The sequence below is a fragment of the Humulus lupulus genome, chromosome 1 (assembly GCF_963169125.1).
Source record: "Humulus lupulus chromosome 1, drHumLupu1.1, whole genome shotgun sequence".
Lineage (NCBI taxonomy): Eukaryota > Viridiplantae > Streptophyta > Magnoliopsida > Rosales > Cannabaceae > Humulus > Humulus lupulus.
Window position 1 is genome coordinate 117,409,087 of NC_084793.1, and position 14,668 is coordinate 117,423,754.

The following is a 14,668-nucleotide window of genomic DNA, read 5'->3' on the forward strand; positions in this document are numbered from 1 at the left end:
ACCATGTAACTCATGCGACACGGCACATTTAATACATTATTTAACTAAATTATATTTGGATAGTGCTTCATCTAACAAAAATTGTTTATCTTTTATCATTTAACGTTTTAATTCAACAAAATGTAATATTTTTTTGGATATTGATGACAAAACTGTTTAAGTAGTGACAATTCTTGTAGTTAAATACTTGTGTAAAAATTTTGACGGTAAAACTACTTAAGTAGTTACAATTTTGTCAGTTAAATACTCATGTAAATTTTTTTATGGTTAAACTACTTAAGTAATTGATTTTCTTGCACTTAACTCTCTGTCGTTAAGTAATCTCTTAAAATTAACTCTATGAGACAAGTGAGAACCTCCAATTTTTCTATTTTTTTTATTTTTAAATATTTTAAAATTATTAAAAAATTTATGAAAATAAAATAAATAAATTCCCAAAAAAATAAATAACATATTTTAAATTCATAAAAAAATAAAAACATGTATTTTAAAAATTAAAAAATAACATTAATTTATTGAAAAATCTAAATAAAAATCATACAAAATTCATTTTTAATCAACATGAAATTAGATTGTATTCAAGTTTTAATCAAAATCAAAATGAAATTTTTATGATTTTATTTAGATTTTAAAAATACTTTGAAATTTAAAATATTTTATTTTATTTTTAAAATTAAACATTTAGGAACTAAAATAATATATTTTTTTAATTTTTTATATATTTAAAATATTTTGGACGAATTGGAAGGTGCCACGTGACCCTTAAGGTTAGTTTTAATCATTGACTTAATAAAAGTGAATTAAGTACAAAAAAATCCATTATTTAAAATAATTTTATTGTCAAAAATTTTACATAAATATTTAACTGCAAGATTTGTTTCTACTTAAACAATTTTACTGCGAGTATTTTTTTTTCTTTACATATTTAACCCATCAAAGCATTTTTATTACATTATTTTAAAAATTCGACTACATATTAAATTTCTTATCATTACAAATATAATTAAATATCAAATTAATAAACGAGTGAATTTTTGGTATAAAATTACCGCGTTTATTATTTTTATTTATAATCGTATTAAATGTGTTAATTTTGAGTTACAAAATATTACTTTTAACTTATTAGTTAATTGTAACATATGATACTATATTCAAATACGTATTTCGAGTCAAGTCCATTGCCACCCCTACTCCTTTTTCTAACTAATTAGTTGGTAGCTGATGTGTTATTTCTTTCTAAATTGATATTATAAAGTTCCAATCATTTCAATCAAATCTCCTCACTCATATTTAATTAATTATTATTTTGTAGTCATCAACCGTATTACATACATAATTACATTTCTAAAAAAAAAACTATTTTTTTTTAAGATTCATAATCTTAAATGTTGTAAACATGCGCATATGTGTATGTAATATGGACGAATTGCTAAGGAGATTTACTTGAGAATTCATAAAATGTAAAATAATGTCATGATACTTATTAATGTATAATATATCTTTGAGATTAACTGTTGTATAACTTTTATCTAATTAAATAATTTAATACCTAAATCTTAATTTATAGAACGTAATGTAGATATTTTTTTTTGAGAAACTTAATGTAGATATTTACAGACTAAATTTAATGACTCAATTTAAATAGGAGAAATATTAGTTCGACCTTAATATTTTTTCTAAATACGCAATCAGCTCCTGTGTTTTATTTAATGACAATTTAGATCATGTGTTTTACAAAATGGGTAAAAATAGTAACTTATGTCCAATTTTGATAAAAAAAAATCAAATATAATTTTTCATTTTCAACTTCTCGACCACTTTCTCCACTTCTCTGAACCTATCGCATCACTAACGATCTGAGAATTGATTTTATAATTGAAAATATTTTAACAAAAATCAGGTCTAAGGTTTTATTTTGATACATTTTGTAAAATACAAGGTCCGAATAGTCATTTAACAAAACACAGGGACCAATCACGTATGTGAGAAAAACACAAGGTTTAAAATGAAATTTTCCCATTTACATATATAATAAAATCTAACAATGATGAAAGTAATTTCATTTTTAAAATTATATAAATTATACTCGTATTAATATTCTATTGGCTTAATCTGCTACATATGGTTGCTGCCCCATGATTTCTTCATTGAATATTTTAATTTTCCACTTTTAAAGAATGGGAAAATTAATCTACAAAGAAGGACCCTATTCCACTGAGTACAAACTTCATCAACTAAAAGCTAACTTTTGCTAAACAATAAGCTAACTTATTAGCTTTTCTAAAAACAAAACAAAACTCACCTTGACCATGGGGATAAGGTTCTTAATACCCCAAACATGGTCTTCGAAGTCATTACTGAAGATAGTTTTAATCTTTTATTCTAATATTTATTTATTGTCCCTCATTTATTTGTTTAGAATTGTGCTATTTAAAACATATGTTGAACAATATTTTATGAAATAAATAATTAAAATGAATTTTTATTTTATCATTATTATTATTAGAATAATATTATATAAATATGAGAAAATGATCAAATTCGTTATTGTTACTACAATCTTGTTTTGGTACGAGATTGACTAAGATTCTAGGAAACAAATTTAAATAGTGCGCGGTAAAACAAAGTTATATAAAATCTTTGGATTAAATAATGTAAGTACGATTTAATAGTATTATGAATACATGTAATCTAGATCTAGATTACTCATGTAGTAAGACATCTTAGTGGTGGTACTATGTATAAAGTAGTTATACTTAAACGAGACCCGATATGTTATTAATAATTAACTAAATACTATTTTTTATAAGTATTAATTAAACATATCAATAATATGATAATAAATTGATCTTAATCCTGAAGTTATTATGAACTCATGTTTATGTCATTTGGGTTCTTCGATTCACTTGTAAAGGTTTGCGAAAATGATGAGGCTTGTTGACCCTTGATTTGGCCAACGACACGGAGTTTAAATAACGACAATGAAACAAATAGAAATCAAGATTAGAATCAAATGGTAAAGAGGTGACACAAATTATTTATAGTGGTTCGGCCCCAACAAGGTGGCAATGCCCTACGCCCACTTAGTGTTCTTATTGATATTGGATCCTAATACTGTGATCAAAGAACTGGGGTTCTTGAGTTTCACAAGCCTTAGGAGTAATACAACCTTCGGTGGATAATTGCATTATACTTTTCTCTCTTAATACAAAGATTAAAAGTGCCAAGAGTCAAAAGTCCCTTCCTTGGGCCTTCTCATTCATATTTATAGGCTCAATGGGGTTACATGGGCCAATGAGCTTTAATTATCCTTAATATCAGTGTATCAAGACAATAAAGAAAAAAGATCATAAATGTAGTTATTACAAAATTACATATCTTTAAAGGAATTAAACCGAAGCATGCGACTAGGCTGGTCGCATCTAATCGCGAGATTTGATGAGGCAATAGACATCTGGTCGATAGGCGAATAACATCCTTTCACTTTAATGCTGCCACGTGCCAACCAATTGTAATAAATTCTTGCCATGCCATCAGGAATCATTTTTGGGTAAACATTTGCCCCTCAAGTTTATTTTACTGCGACCAACATAAAGTAAACTTAGGAGACCGATCCCTCACATACCCCACCAAATCTGTCAGAGCCGCCCATGCCTTCTCGAAAAAGGCAACCAATCATGTCTTTTCAGTTTCCAAAAAGTTGTCTGATGGCTATTGTGTTTCCCCATGTCTTGAAAAAGTAATTCCCATTATTACCTCTTTTATAGTGCCACGATCAATATAAATAACCCATCATTTTCATTTTCTTACCTTTTACCGATCCCTTTGCCTTCAAGAACTCTGAAGAACAAAGCGAGACTAAACCCGGAAAAGTTCGCCGATCCACGGTGGGCGTGTCTGATTTTCTGAAATCCTCTCGATCTTTAATCCAAGTAAGTCTTCTAATCGATTCTTTTATGTTACGTTGTGCCATGCAATGCCTGTGTTTTCCTTCATTTTTGATTTCTGAGTTCTTGAATATCTCTGTCAGTTCTTGCAAAATGGTTTCAGGGTAAATGGGTATATTGATTTGTGCTAAGTTTGGTAGGAAAATAACAATTTGCTGGGATGATGAATTAGTTGGGTAGTTAGGATTATACTTTAGGGCGTGAAATCAAAGGAAAAATTCGATTTCTAAGCTTGTAGAAAAAACAGTGTTTTTCCCGCCCTTTCAGAGTCAAAAAGGTTTTTCTGAAAAACTTTTCACTTCTGCTTTTTAATCCATTTTCCAAATGTTCACTTAAAATGTAGTGTTCTTTGTCAGAATGCTGCTGGTCTTATAAAATCTTAACTTTTATACACGAGCAACGTTATTCCATTTTTTAAATACCTTGATCCTTTTGGCCATTAGATTCTTATCTCTCCTTTTCTGTTCGCAGATTTTCATGTATGATTCGTGGGGAAGTGAGAGGCCAATTGACGACGATCTGCTAGCCCAACTGCTCGAGGACGAAGAACAACCATCGCTGCTAGTTCCAGATTTTCCTTTTTCTCGAATTCCCCCAAACAGACCTCTTTGTAGTCCATCCAAAATGGGTAGAGTAAAATCTGCTGCCCAGAAAAAGAAAACATCAAAATCTTCCGAAAATCGGCCTGCTTCTCGAGCTGAGATTCCTTCGACCAATGGTAGAGCCGAAACCACTGATCCCAAAATCCAAACACAGACCCGTCTTCGCAATGCCATTCGACCAGACGTCGAATGGTACCTTGCTCCCCCTAGCACGATCACTGCTAGGATGATAAGTAATTTCCTCAGAAAGTATGGACTTTCTGGGGTTACTTTATTTCTTCCTACCATCAACCAACGGGAAAACCTGCCTGGCGGCGCCTTCAGCGCTTGGTCAAGGTACCACATTGAGGCAGGAGCAATCCTGCCTCTTCATCTTTACTTCCAGGGAGTGGCCAATTATTTCGGGGTCGCTCCCTTCCAGATAACTCCAAACGGGTATAGAATGCTTTTTGCACTCTATATCCTTTACAGCCATAAAAAATGGCCTGTCCCTTCTCCTCATGAGATTAACTACTTGTTCGATCTCAAATCTAACCCCAACCAGGACAACACGGGGTTCTTTCATCTCTGCCATCAAGAAACGAACCGCACCTTCCTGAGTGAGACTACCGACAAGTCTAATGTAGGAAAGTACCACTAGGAGTACTTTATAACCACCGACCTGGTTGCCAACAACTTAGCCTTCACCTAAGGAGGTAACCCCTTCGTTCTCATGGTCGTTTATTTTCTTTTATTTTATCTGCGCTTTCCTTAGAAATTTATCTTTCTTCAGATCCATGGCTGCGACCAGCTCCTACTCCAGAAATGGAGCTTCGAGCAGTGTTATTGGCAAGCATGACTGACATAGAGAAGAGCGTCAAACAACTGGTCACTGAGGCAAATCTGAGACTGGTCGGGCTTCTAGAACCTCACCAGGACGTGAGGGAGTCCACGGCTGGGAGTGCCATCGGCGAGGAAATTCCAGAGCAGCACCCAGATGTGTCGCAACCTCAAAGGAGGAGACCAACTGGCATGAAAATTAGGGAACCCTCTAGCACCCCGCGAGCGGCTGCGCCCCCTGCCCGTTCAGGAAAGGGAAAGAAGAAAGCTTCTGAACCCCTTACACCTATCGACGAGTCTTCAGATGAGAACGGTACTGATCTCTCACTCTTAGATAGTTTGCCAATTCCCTGTCACTTATTTAACGGGGACAACAACTTTAAATACACTCCCACTTTAGATTCAAACTTTTTCATGCCAGAGAGTGAGTGTAACACTAGTAAAGTATATAATGTAGCGACCAGTAATTATAGCTCGGGTATTTCACTTATAATTGCCTTTGTTTCCTTTTCTGACATAGCACACTCGTTTATTTATACTGTCTAACTGTTTGTGTACTTGCCTTCTTGCATACATGCCATCCGAAGACATGTTCGATCTCTACAGTGCACCTGATGATCCTACGAGCAAGAAAAAGCGAGCAGGCGGCATTGCAGGGAGTGCAGCAAAGAGCCTCCGGCCAAGAAAACTCGCATTGAGGACCCTCTAGCAACTGGTCCTTCAAAAAAATACAACACCACCTCCTTCTCCCCTTGAGTAGCAAACTCCGCCTGCACCGGTCGAGTCGACCCCTTCCCCACCAACTCTTATCGATCAGACACAGCCAGCAGCTCCTATCCAAACGGGGGATGACATATCGAGCCACGCTCTAAGATCGGCTAAGGACAGGATGACCAGGATCCTTAAGCACGAGCGCAGCCGAGAAGCCATGGCTGGGACAGAGTCGATGGAGGTCGACCAGATCTTGAACCGCGCCCTAAATGAGCTTGCCAGTATAAGTTGTCTCTCCCTGTTGACACTCAATCTTTTTATTTATTATAGTCATTTTAACTTTTGTTCTGATCGCAGGCAATGCTGACCGTGACTGCTTGCCAGCTCCGCTCGGGGGTCATTATCGAGCAATCCAAGGCGTCCGAGCAATGGCACGCTAAGGAGCTTAAGGCTGCTAAAGTGAAATATTCAGAGTAGCTTGAGGCGGCTCAAAAGGCAAATGCGGCATTGCTCGAGGAGAAAAATAAACTGGTCGAGGAGATGGAGAAAAAGCAGGCTGCTCTGAACAAAGCCCTTGAGGCGAAGGAGAAGTACAAAGAGTCCCATCTCATCAATTTTTGCGAAGCCAAAAGACTCGAGGCAGACCTGATCGAGAGCAGGAAAGAGGCCGACAAGTTGGAGGTCCGCATCAAGGATCTCGAAAAAAACCAGTGCTAGCAATCTAGAGAGGTACAAGGGCGCCACGTCCAAGTGCTTCTATGATTTCTGGAAGCACAACCAAGGGGCCAATTTCAGCTATCTCTTCGAACGCATGAGGCAAACAGAAATAGCCCGGTGCATTGCTCGCTTGGAAGAAGAAGAGAGAGCGAAAACCCCAGCCTCACCCGAAATCTCCTTGGTCACTAGCGTCGAAGGTGTGGACAATGAAGCCGAAGCTGCGGTCGACCAGGAAAATCCACAAGACCCTCCTGCCTCCTGATTATAATTTTTTTTTTATCTTTTGGATACACGACCTACGGGTCATGATGTAAAGACAATTTATTTTTTAATTTTTATTGCTGCATGGGAAGCTTTAACTTTTAACAGACAATTACATCCGAGCAGTAACTACTCATGGTGTAAAAGGTTTCCTTTTTGATATTATAATACTTGCGTTTTATTAGAACATCTTATTGCATGACCGAACTTAGAATAATACTTTGGTTTGATTTAACAAACGACAAATTGTTTGAAAACTACTCTAAGTACCGTAGCATGCTTTTACTTATTTTTCTTGTGTGTTTACATACCTGTCGATATGCTTTGCTTACTAGATGCCTTTTATGCCCCCCAAGTGATTGAGGAGCTTTAAGTCCTCTGTCACATGCCTTGACTAAAACCTGTTCGAACATTTCTGCTCGTAATAAAGACTTGTAAAATGATAATACAACAAAATAACACACGTAATGAGAAAATACTTGTAATAAATACAATAGTTGGCAAGAATGACTGGCTGTGCACAATCCCTTTTATTTCTCGTAATAAATGGACAAAACATGTCTGTACGAGTGATCAACAAAATGATCTTACACTTATAAGCGACCAGTCACATAAAATGACTGATCCTTTTTAATAACTTGTAAAAAGTAAAATTAATACAAGCCAATTCTTTAAGAAGAATTGTTTATTGATAGTACTTGCGCAGGTGTTCTCCATTCCAATATCGAGGTATGAGATCTCCATTTAAGTGAGCAAGTTTGTAAGTGCCTGGATGGAGGACTTCTTCAATTTGGTATGGTCCATCCTAATTAGGCCCGAGTACTCCAGCAGCCTGGTCACGGGTGTTGAGGAAAATCGTTCGAAGTACCAGATCTCCGACATTGAATTTCCTTTCGCGTACTTTATAGTTGAAATACTGGGCGACCTTTTGCTGGTAAGCTGCTACCTGGATTTGGGCTTGCTCTCATTTTAATCAACCAAATCTAGAGATTCCATCAATTTCTGGCTATTAGAGCCTTGATCGTACGCTATTCTTCGATGGGATGGAGGATCTAACTCAACAAGCAACATAGCCTCGTATCCATAAGCTAAGGAAAATGGAGTATGGCCTGTTGCTGTTCAATGGGAAGTTCAGTACGATCACAGGACCTTAGGCAATTGCTCTGCCATGCCCCCTTCGCTTCTTCAAGCCTTTTCGTCAGAGTATCCTTTACCGTTTTATTGACTGCTTCGACTTGTCCGTTCGCTTGAGGGTGAGCAATTGAAGAAAAGCTCTTGATAATTCCATGCCGCTTGCAAAAATTTGTGAACAAATCACTATCAAACTGGGTACCGTTGTCTGAGACAATATTTCTTGGCAATCCATAGCGACACACGATGTTTTTGACTACGAAATCCAACACTTTCTTGGTCGTTATGGTTGCAAGTGGTTTAGCTTCGGCCCATTTAGTGAAGTAATCGGCGACCACTACGGCGTACTTGACGCCGCCCTTTCCTGTGGGCAGAGATCCGATTAGATCTATACCCCAGACTGCGAACGGCCACAAACTTTGCATCTGTTTTGGCTCAGTAGGGGTTGCTCATGGAATTTTTGAGAACGTATGGCATTTGTCACACCTTCGGAAAAATTCCATCGAGTCTTCATTCATTGTTGGCTAGAAGTATCCTTGCCTTAAGATCTTTTTTTATAAACTCTGCCCCCTAGCATGATCCCCAAAAAAAACCTTTGTGGAACTCTCTCATCAATTCATTGGCTTTCTCTTCCAAAATACACCTGAAGAGTGGCATTGAGTATTCCCTTCTATATAAAATTCCATCGACCAGGATTAACCTAGCAGCTTATCGCTGAAGGGTCTTGGCTTTGTTTCTGTCTGTTGGCAACACACCCTTTCTCAAATACTCTATGTATTGTGCCATCCATGTATCCGCCTCTTGAATCACCAAAGAGGTCTCTTCTACTCGGACGCTCGGTGTAGATAGTCGTTCAACCGGCACTATGTTTAGAGTGTCAGCATCCTTGGCACTTGCTAACTTGGCCAAAGCATCAGCGTTTGAATTTTGGTCGTGAGGAACTTGCTGGAGAGTGTACTTATCAAACTGCGCCAATAGATCATTCGCTTTATCTAAGTAAGCAACCATTTTTAAGCCTCGGGCCTGATATTCTCCATTGATTTGATTGACCACTAGTTGAGAGTCACTGTAGATATCAAGTGACTATATGTATATGCTTCTGGCTAGACGTAATCCTGCGATAAGTGCTTCATATTCGGCTTCGTTGTTAGAGGCATTGAAGTCGAATCTGATTGCGCAATGAAATCGATGTCCCTCAGGCATTATCAAAATCACTCCTGCTCCTGCGTGGTGCTCATTAGAAGAGGCATCTGTAAACAACTTCCAAGAAGGAATTTGACTTTGAGACTCAGGTTCTTCAGGCCCTTCTGGCTGCTTGCTGTTTGGAAGCCCAGTGAGTTCTGCGACGAAATTGGCCAGAGCCTGTCCTTTTATCGCTGCTCGTGGCAAGTAAGAGATATCAAACTGCCCAAGTTCAACCGCCCATTTCAATAATCGGCCTGCGGATTCTGGTTTCTACAGAACTTGTCGTAGAGGTTGGTCGGTCAGAACTGTGATTGGGTGAGCTTGGAAGTATGGCCTTAATTTTTTAGAGGCTAAAATCAGGCAATAGGCTAATTTTTCAATAGGTGGATATCGCATCTCCACTCCTATTAGCCTTTTGCTTACATAATAAACAGCCTTTTGCACGCCTTCCTCTTCTCTTACTAAGACATCACTAGCAGCGTATTCTGTGATCGCCAAGTAGATGAATAATTTTTCTTTATTGACCAGCTTTATTAGAATCGGTGGTTGCGACATGTGAGTTTTTAAGGCTTGAAAAGCCTGTTCGCACTCCTCCGTCCATTCGAATTTCTTGTTGCCTCTGAGTAGATTAAAAAATGGGACACATTTGTCTGTTGATTTGGAAATAAATCTATTGAGAGCAGCTATTCTCCCGGTTAGGCTCTGAACATCTTTGATTTTTGTTTGCGATTTCATATTGACCAGGGCTTTGATCTTCTCGAGATTGGCTTCAATTCCTCGTGCGTTTACTATAAATCCCAAGAATTTCCTTGATCCAACTCTGAAGGAGCACTTGAGGGGATTCAACTTCATCTGATATTTGTTCAAGACGTTGAAGCACTCTTGCAAGTCCCCTATGTGTCCTTCTGCCTTCTTCGACTTGACCAGCATGTCGTTGACGTAAACCTCCATGTTTGTTCCGATCAGTTCTTTGAACATGTGATTGACTAATCGCTGGTAATTCGCACCAGCGTTTTTCAAACTGAAGGGCCTTACCTTGTAACAATAAAGCCCTGTATCAGTATGAAAGCTAGTGTGATCCTCGTCAGGGGGATGCATACTGATCTGATTGTACTCGGAATATGCATCCATGAATGAGAGAATCTCGTGCCCTGCAGTGGCATCGACCAGCTGGTTGATTCTAGGGAGTGGGAAACAATCCTTAGGGTAGGCTTTATTAAGGTCTGTGAAGTCCACACACATTCTCCATTTGCCATTCGGCTTTGGAACCAGTACGAGATTAGAGACCCAGGATGGATAAAACACTACCCCGGATGAATCTATTCTCCTTTAGCTTCTCGACTTCTTCCTTCAGAGCCTTTGATCTATGTTTGTCGAGCAGCCTCCTTTTTTGTTGCACTGGCAGAAAACTCTTATCTATGTTCAAACCTAAAACCTAAAACAACTAAGCAAAGACAAATCAAATTGACAACGAATCAAGCCTCCAAATTATGTTTGTCATGCTCATATAGTTTTCAGAAAATCCAGCCATCATGATAATCTAAAATTTTGATCAAAATATTTCTTCAACTCACTCAATTCCAAACAAATATATGTTCGCCTGATCATGATCAATAAATAACATGCATTTGAATCTATTTAAACTTACCAAATTACTCACCACAACCATCAAATCTTATTATCTCATATGCTTGCATCACTTACTACTCTCCACTAATATAGACAACACATGCTCAAGAATCAATAGGGTTTTTATAGCTTATAACGATAGGCTTAGGCATGGGTAGACGAGATGTCATTTAGGCTCTAAATTACCATAAGCATACAAACCATACAAACCACACTTGATATCCACATTACAGTTCACAAACAATCCCAATATTTCTTTTTTTTTTTCAAGATTGAGATAATTCACACTTAGATTTTTTTTTTTCAAACTACACTCCCCCAAACTTGTTTTTTTTTTATTATATCCTTTTTTTTTCAAACTACACTAATTTAAAGGAGTGTAGTTTACTTTCAATATCCTTTTTTTTTTTTAAAAAAGAGTCTCAATCTTTTTATTTATAACACTCCACAATACACCCTATTACAAAACCAATCCCCCAATCATCATTCACTTGTATGCTCACGGTAATCATTCAAGGGAAGGAAATATAATAACATGTTTAAAGTAAGCTCAAAATAGGTATCAAAACAAAGAATGTAACATTAGGCTCAAAAAGGACAACTAGGGATTAAATTAATCAAGGTTGGCTTGAAAGGCTCAATCGTTCCAAAAAAATTGCCTAAATCACCTTCCTAAGTATGCATTATCTATGATTTCGCCTCAAGTAGAAAGCAAGCAAGTTCTAAGCATAATCATCCATCTTTCCTTAAACTAAAATTAAGCAAGCATAAATATCATCAAATGCACGAGATTTATCTAAAAATCATGATCAAGCTCTCACATATTTAGATAGACCCAAGCAACTCAAAGAAACATTCAACCAAGCACACAGATTTTGTTCAATTTTATGGCTTTCATTTCATCCAGCTATACAAGCGATCCATTCAATCATTATCATCAGCTAATCATCATCAACTTGATTTATCAGACACTCTAAACACCCTAAACAAGACACACTAGCACAAGACACACATAAAAGACAAACACTCAAACAACAATAAATTCCTTTCCCCCAAACTTAATCTAAACATTGTCCCCAATGTTTTAAAGAAAAGCTAAGGAAAAAGAAACTTACTTGACAACTCAAACATCTCACGACGAAGGACCCTCACCACCATCTCCCTCAGGTGGAGGATAACCAAAATGCGGTGGCTGAGGAAAAAATGAAGAAAAAGTGAAAAAAATTGTGTTTTAAACACTCTGTTGCGCTCCAGCGCGGTCGCGGCACATATAGCGCGATCGCGCTACCGTCCTACAGAGCCGCGTATGTTCGGCGTCGAGCGCGGTCACGCTAGTGGCCACGTTTGGCCTGGCTCTCTGTGAGCGCGGTCGCGCTAATGGCCCAATTTTTTTTTTTTCATTACATAAAAAAAACTACATAAATAAATAAGAAAAATTAAAACTTAGAATGTCTCAAACTGAACAAAAATTACTGTAAAAACTTGGGGTGCCTCCCAAGAGCGCTTTATTTAACGTCTTTAGCTGGACGCTCAGTTCTCTACACCTTCAACTTGGGTCAAGTCCACCCCTTGCATCCTTGAGAGCCATCGTGTCATACGAGGAAAATTCCCTTCTACTGTTGAGAATATTGAAATTATCCCCAATGTCATCGAAACCTTCAAACTTGCCACACAATGATCTTTTCATACGACGTCGAACTGTTTGAAATCGTTCTTTGGTCTTCTTCTTCTTTTTACCAATTGATTCTTGACAATCATTCTCCACATCAACTATACAACATGTAGGAATTTCAGTTGCTGCAAAGACATTAAAACTTATTTCGTCATTTTGGACTCGCAACCTTAACTCCCATTTTTGTACATCGATTAAAGCTCGTCCCGTGGCTAAGAATGGTCTTCCCAAAATAATGGGAATGTTTGCATCTTCCTCCATGTCAAGAATTATGAAATCAGCGGGGAAAATAAATTTACCCACCTTCACCAAGACATCCTCTATCACTCCACGAGGATGTTTAATGGAGCGATCAGCCATCTTAAAGGAAACCGTTGTAGGGCGAGCTTCTCCCAATTTTAGCCTTCGAAAAATAGATAGAGGCATTAGATTCACACTTGCCCCTAAATCACATAAAGCTTTTGTTTTGACTGAGCCCCCTATAGAACATGGAATATTGAAACTACCCGGATCTTTAAGCTTGGGAGGTAGTTTCTTCTGCAAGATTGCACTGCACTCCTCAGTAAGTGCCACTGTCTCATATTCCTCCAACTTCCTTTTCTTGGCCAAAATATCCTTCATGAATTTAACATACCTTGGCATTTTCTCCAAGGCCTCCGCAAATGGGATATTGATATGTAGTTTCTTGAATATTTCAAGGAACTTTGAGAATTGCTTATCAAGGTTGTTCTTGCGGAGCCTTTGTGGGTAGGGAATATTGATGTGGTGATCTATGATCACTTGTGGTGTAGCTTCTTTGGTTGGGAGGTATTCAGTAACCTTGTTTTCACCTTGCTTCTTTTCCACTGTGCCCTGTGCTTGTTGATCCTGAACCTTGTCTTCATCTGACTGCTCCACACTTGGCTCTTCATATTTCTTCCCACTTCTCAATGTAATAGCCTGGCACTCTTCTTTTGGATTGACTTCAGTGGTGCTAGGAAGGTTACCTTAAGCACGGTTGGCCATAAGAGTAGCCAATTGCCCAATCTGGTTCTCCAAATTTCTAATAGAAGACCACGTTTCAGTCATGAATTGATTAAGAACATCAGACTAAGTATCAGGCTGTCTCATAGGATTCTGTTGTCGTTGCATGGGCGGTTGGTAAAACCCAGGAGGTGGTTGTTGAAATGGTTGTTGTGATGGCTGAACTGAAGTTTGGCCTTGTTGATCATTCTTCCAAGAAAAATTGGGATGATTCCTCCACCCTTGATTAAAGGAATTGGAGTAAGGGTTATTGTTGCTCTGTCGAGGAAAATTCCCAATAGCCTGAGCTTGCTCCATAGGCATGTTGTTTACATCAGCATACTGACACTGTTCATAGGCATGAGAGCCCCCACATATTTCACACAGAGTCTGGACCTGTTGCACTGGAGTTGTTATTATATTGCCTTGCAATTGCTTAGTCAAGGCCTCAACTTGAGCAGTCAATTTCGAAATTGCATCCACTTCATACATACCGGCCACTTTCCTTGAAGAGCTTCTTTCACTTGGCCACTGCTGATTATTCATGGCCATTTCTTCCAACAAGTCATATGCCTCATTGGCGCTCTTTCTCATAAACGCACCACCAGCTGCTGTATCAATGAGTGTGCGAGTAGTACCACACAACCCATTCTAAAAATTATGGACTAGCATCCATTTCTCTATTCCGTGATGCGGACACTTTCTTATCAATTCTTTGAATCTCTCCCACGCCTCATATAGAGATTCATTATCCAGTTGGTAGAAGTTGTTGATCTCCCCCCTTAGCTTAGCTGCCTTGGCTGGAGGGAAGAACTTGGAGAGAAACTTTAGTGCAAGATCATTCCATGTATTGATTGAGTTAGGTGGCAATGATACCAACCAACTCTTGGCTCGCTCCCTCAGAGAAAATGGGAATAATCTGAGTCTGATTGCATCATCACTGACTCCATTCATCTTAAATGTCTGACAGAGCTCCATGAAGTTAGAGAGAT

At 37.9% G+C, this 14,668-nt stretch overlaps 1 protein-coding gene and 1 non-coding gene across 2 annotated transcripts; one reads left to right on the top strand and one right to left on the bottom strand.

Moving 5' to 3' along the window:
- Positions 1-12,548: 12,548 nt before the first annotated feature.
- On the bottom strand, positions 12,549-14,270 carry LOC133820410 (uncharacterized). The gene is made up of 3 exons (XM_062253444.1): positions 13,765-14,270; positions 13,309-13,647; positions 12,549-13,077 (listed from the first exon to the last, which is right to left on the bottom strand). The coding sequence occupies exons 1-3, from the start codon at positions 14,268-14,270 to the stop codon at positions 12,549-12,551; spliced, it is 1,374 nt and encodes a 457-aa protein (XP_062109428.1).
- Positions 14,271-14,358: 88 nt separating this feature from the next.
- Positions 14,359-14,465, top strand: LOC133813739 (small nucleolar RNA R71). Its single transcript, XR_009884741.1, has one exon. It is a non-coding gene; the product is annotated as a small nucleolar RNA R71 (small nucleolar RNA).
- Positions 14,466-14,668: the final 203 nt, after the last annotated feature.

Excerpts from the sequence above, each read along its gene's own strand:
- LOC133820410 (XM_062253444.1), bottom strand. The coding sequence starts at position 14,270 with ATGAGAAAGAGCGCCAATGAGGCATATGACTTGTTGGAAGAAATGGCC. Across the intron at positions 13,648-13,764 it reads ATGAGACAGCCTGATACTTA|CACCACTGAAGTCAATCCAA; the intron begins GTCTGATGTTCT and ends TAACCTTCCTAG. Across the intron at positions 13,078-13,308 it reads GCCTTGGAGAAAATGCCAAG|GCTAAAATTGGGAGAAGCTC; the intron begins GTATGTTAAATT and ends TATTTTTCGAAG.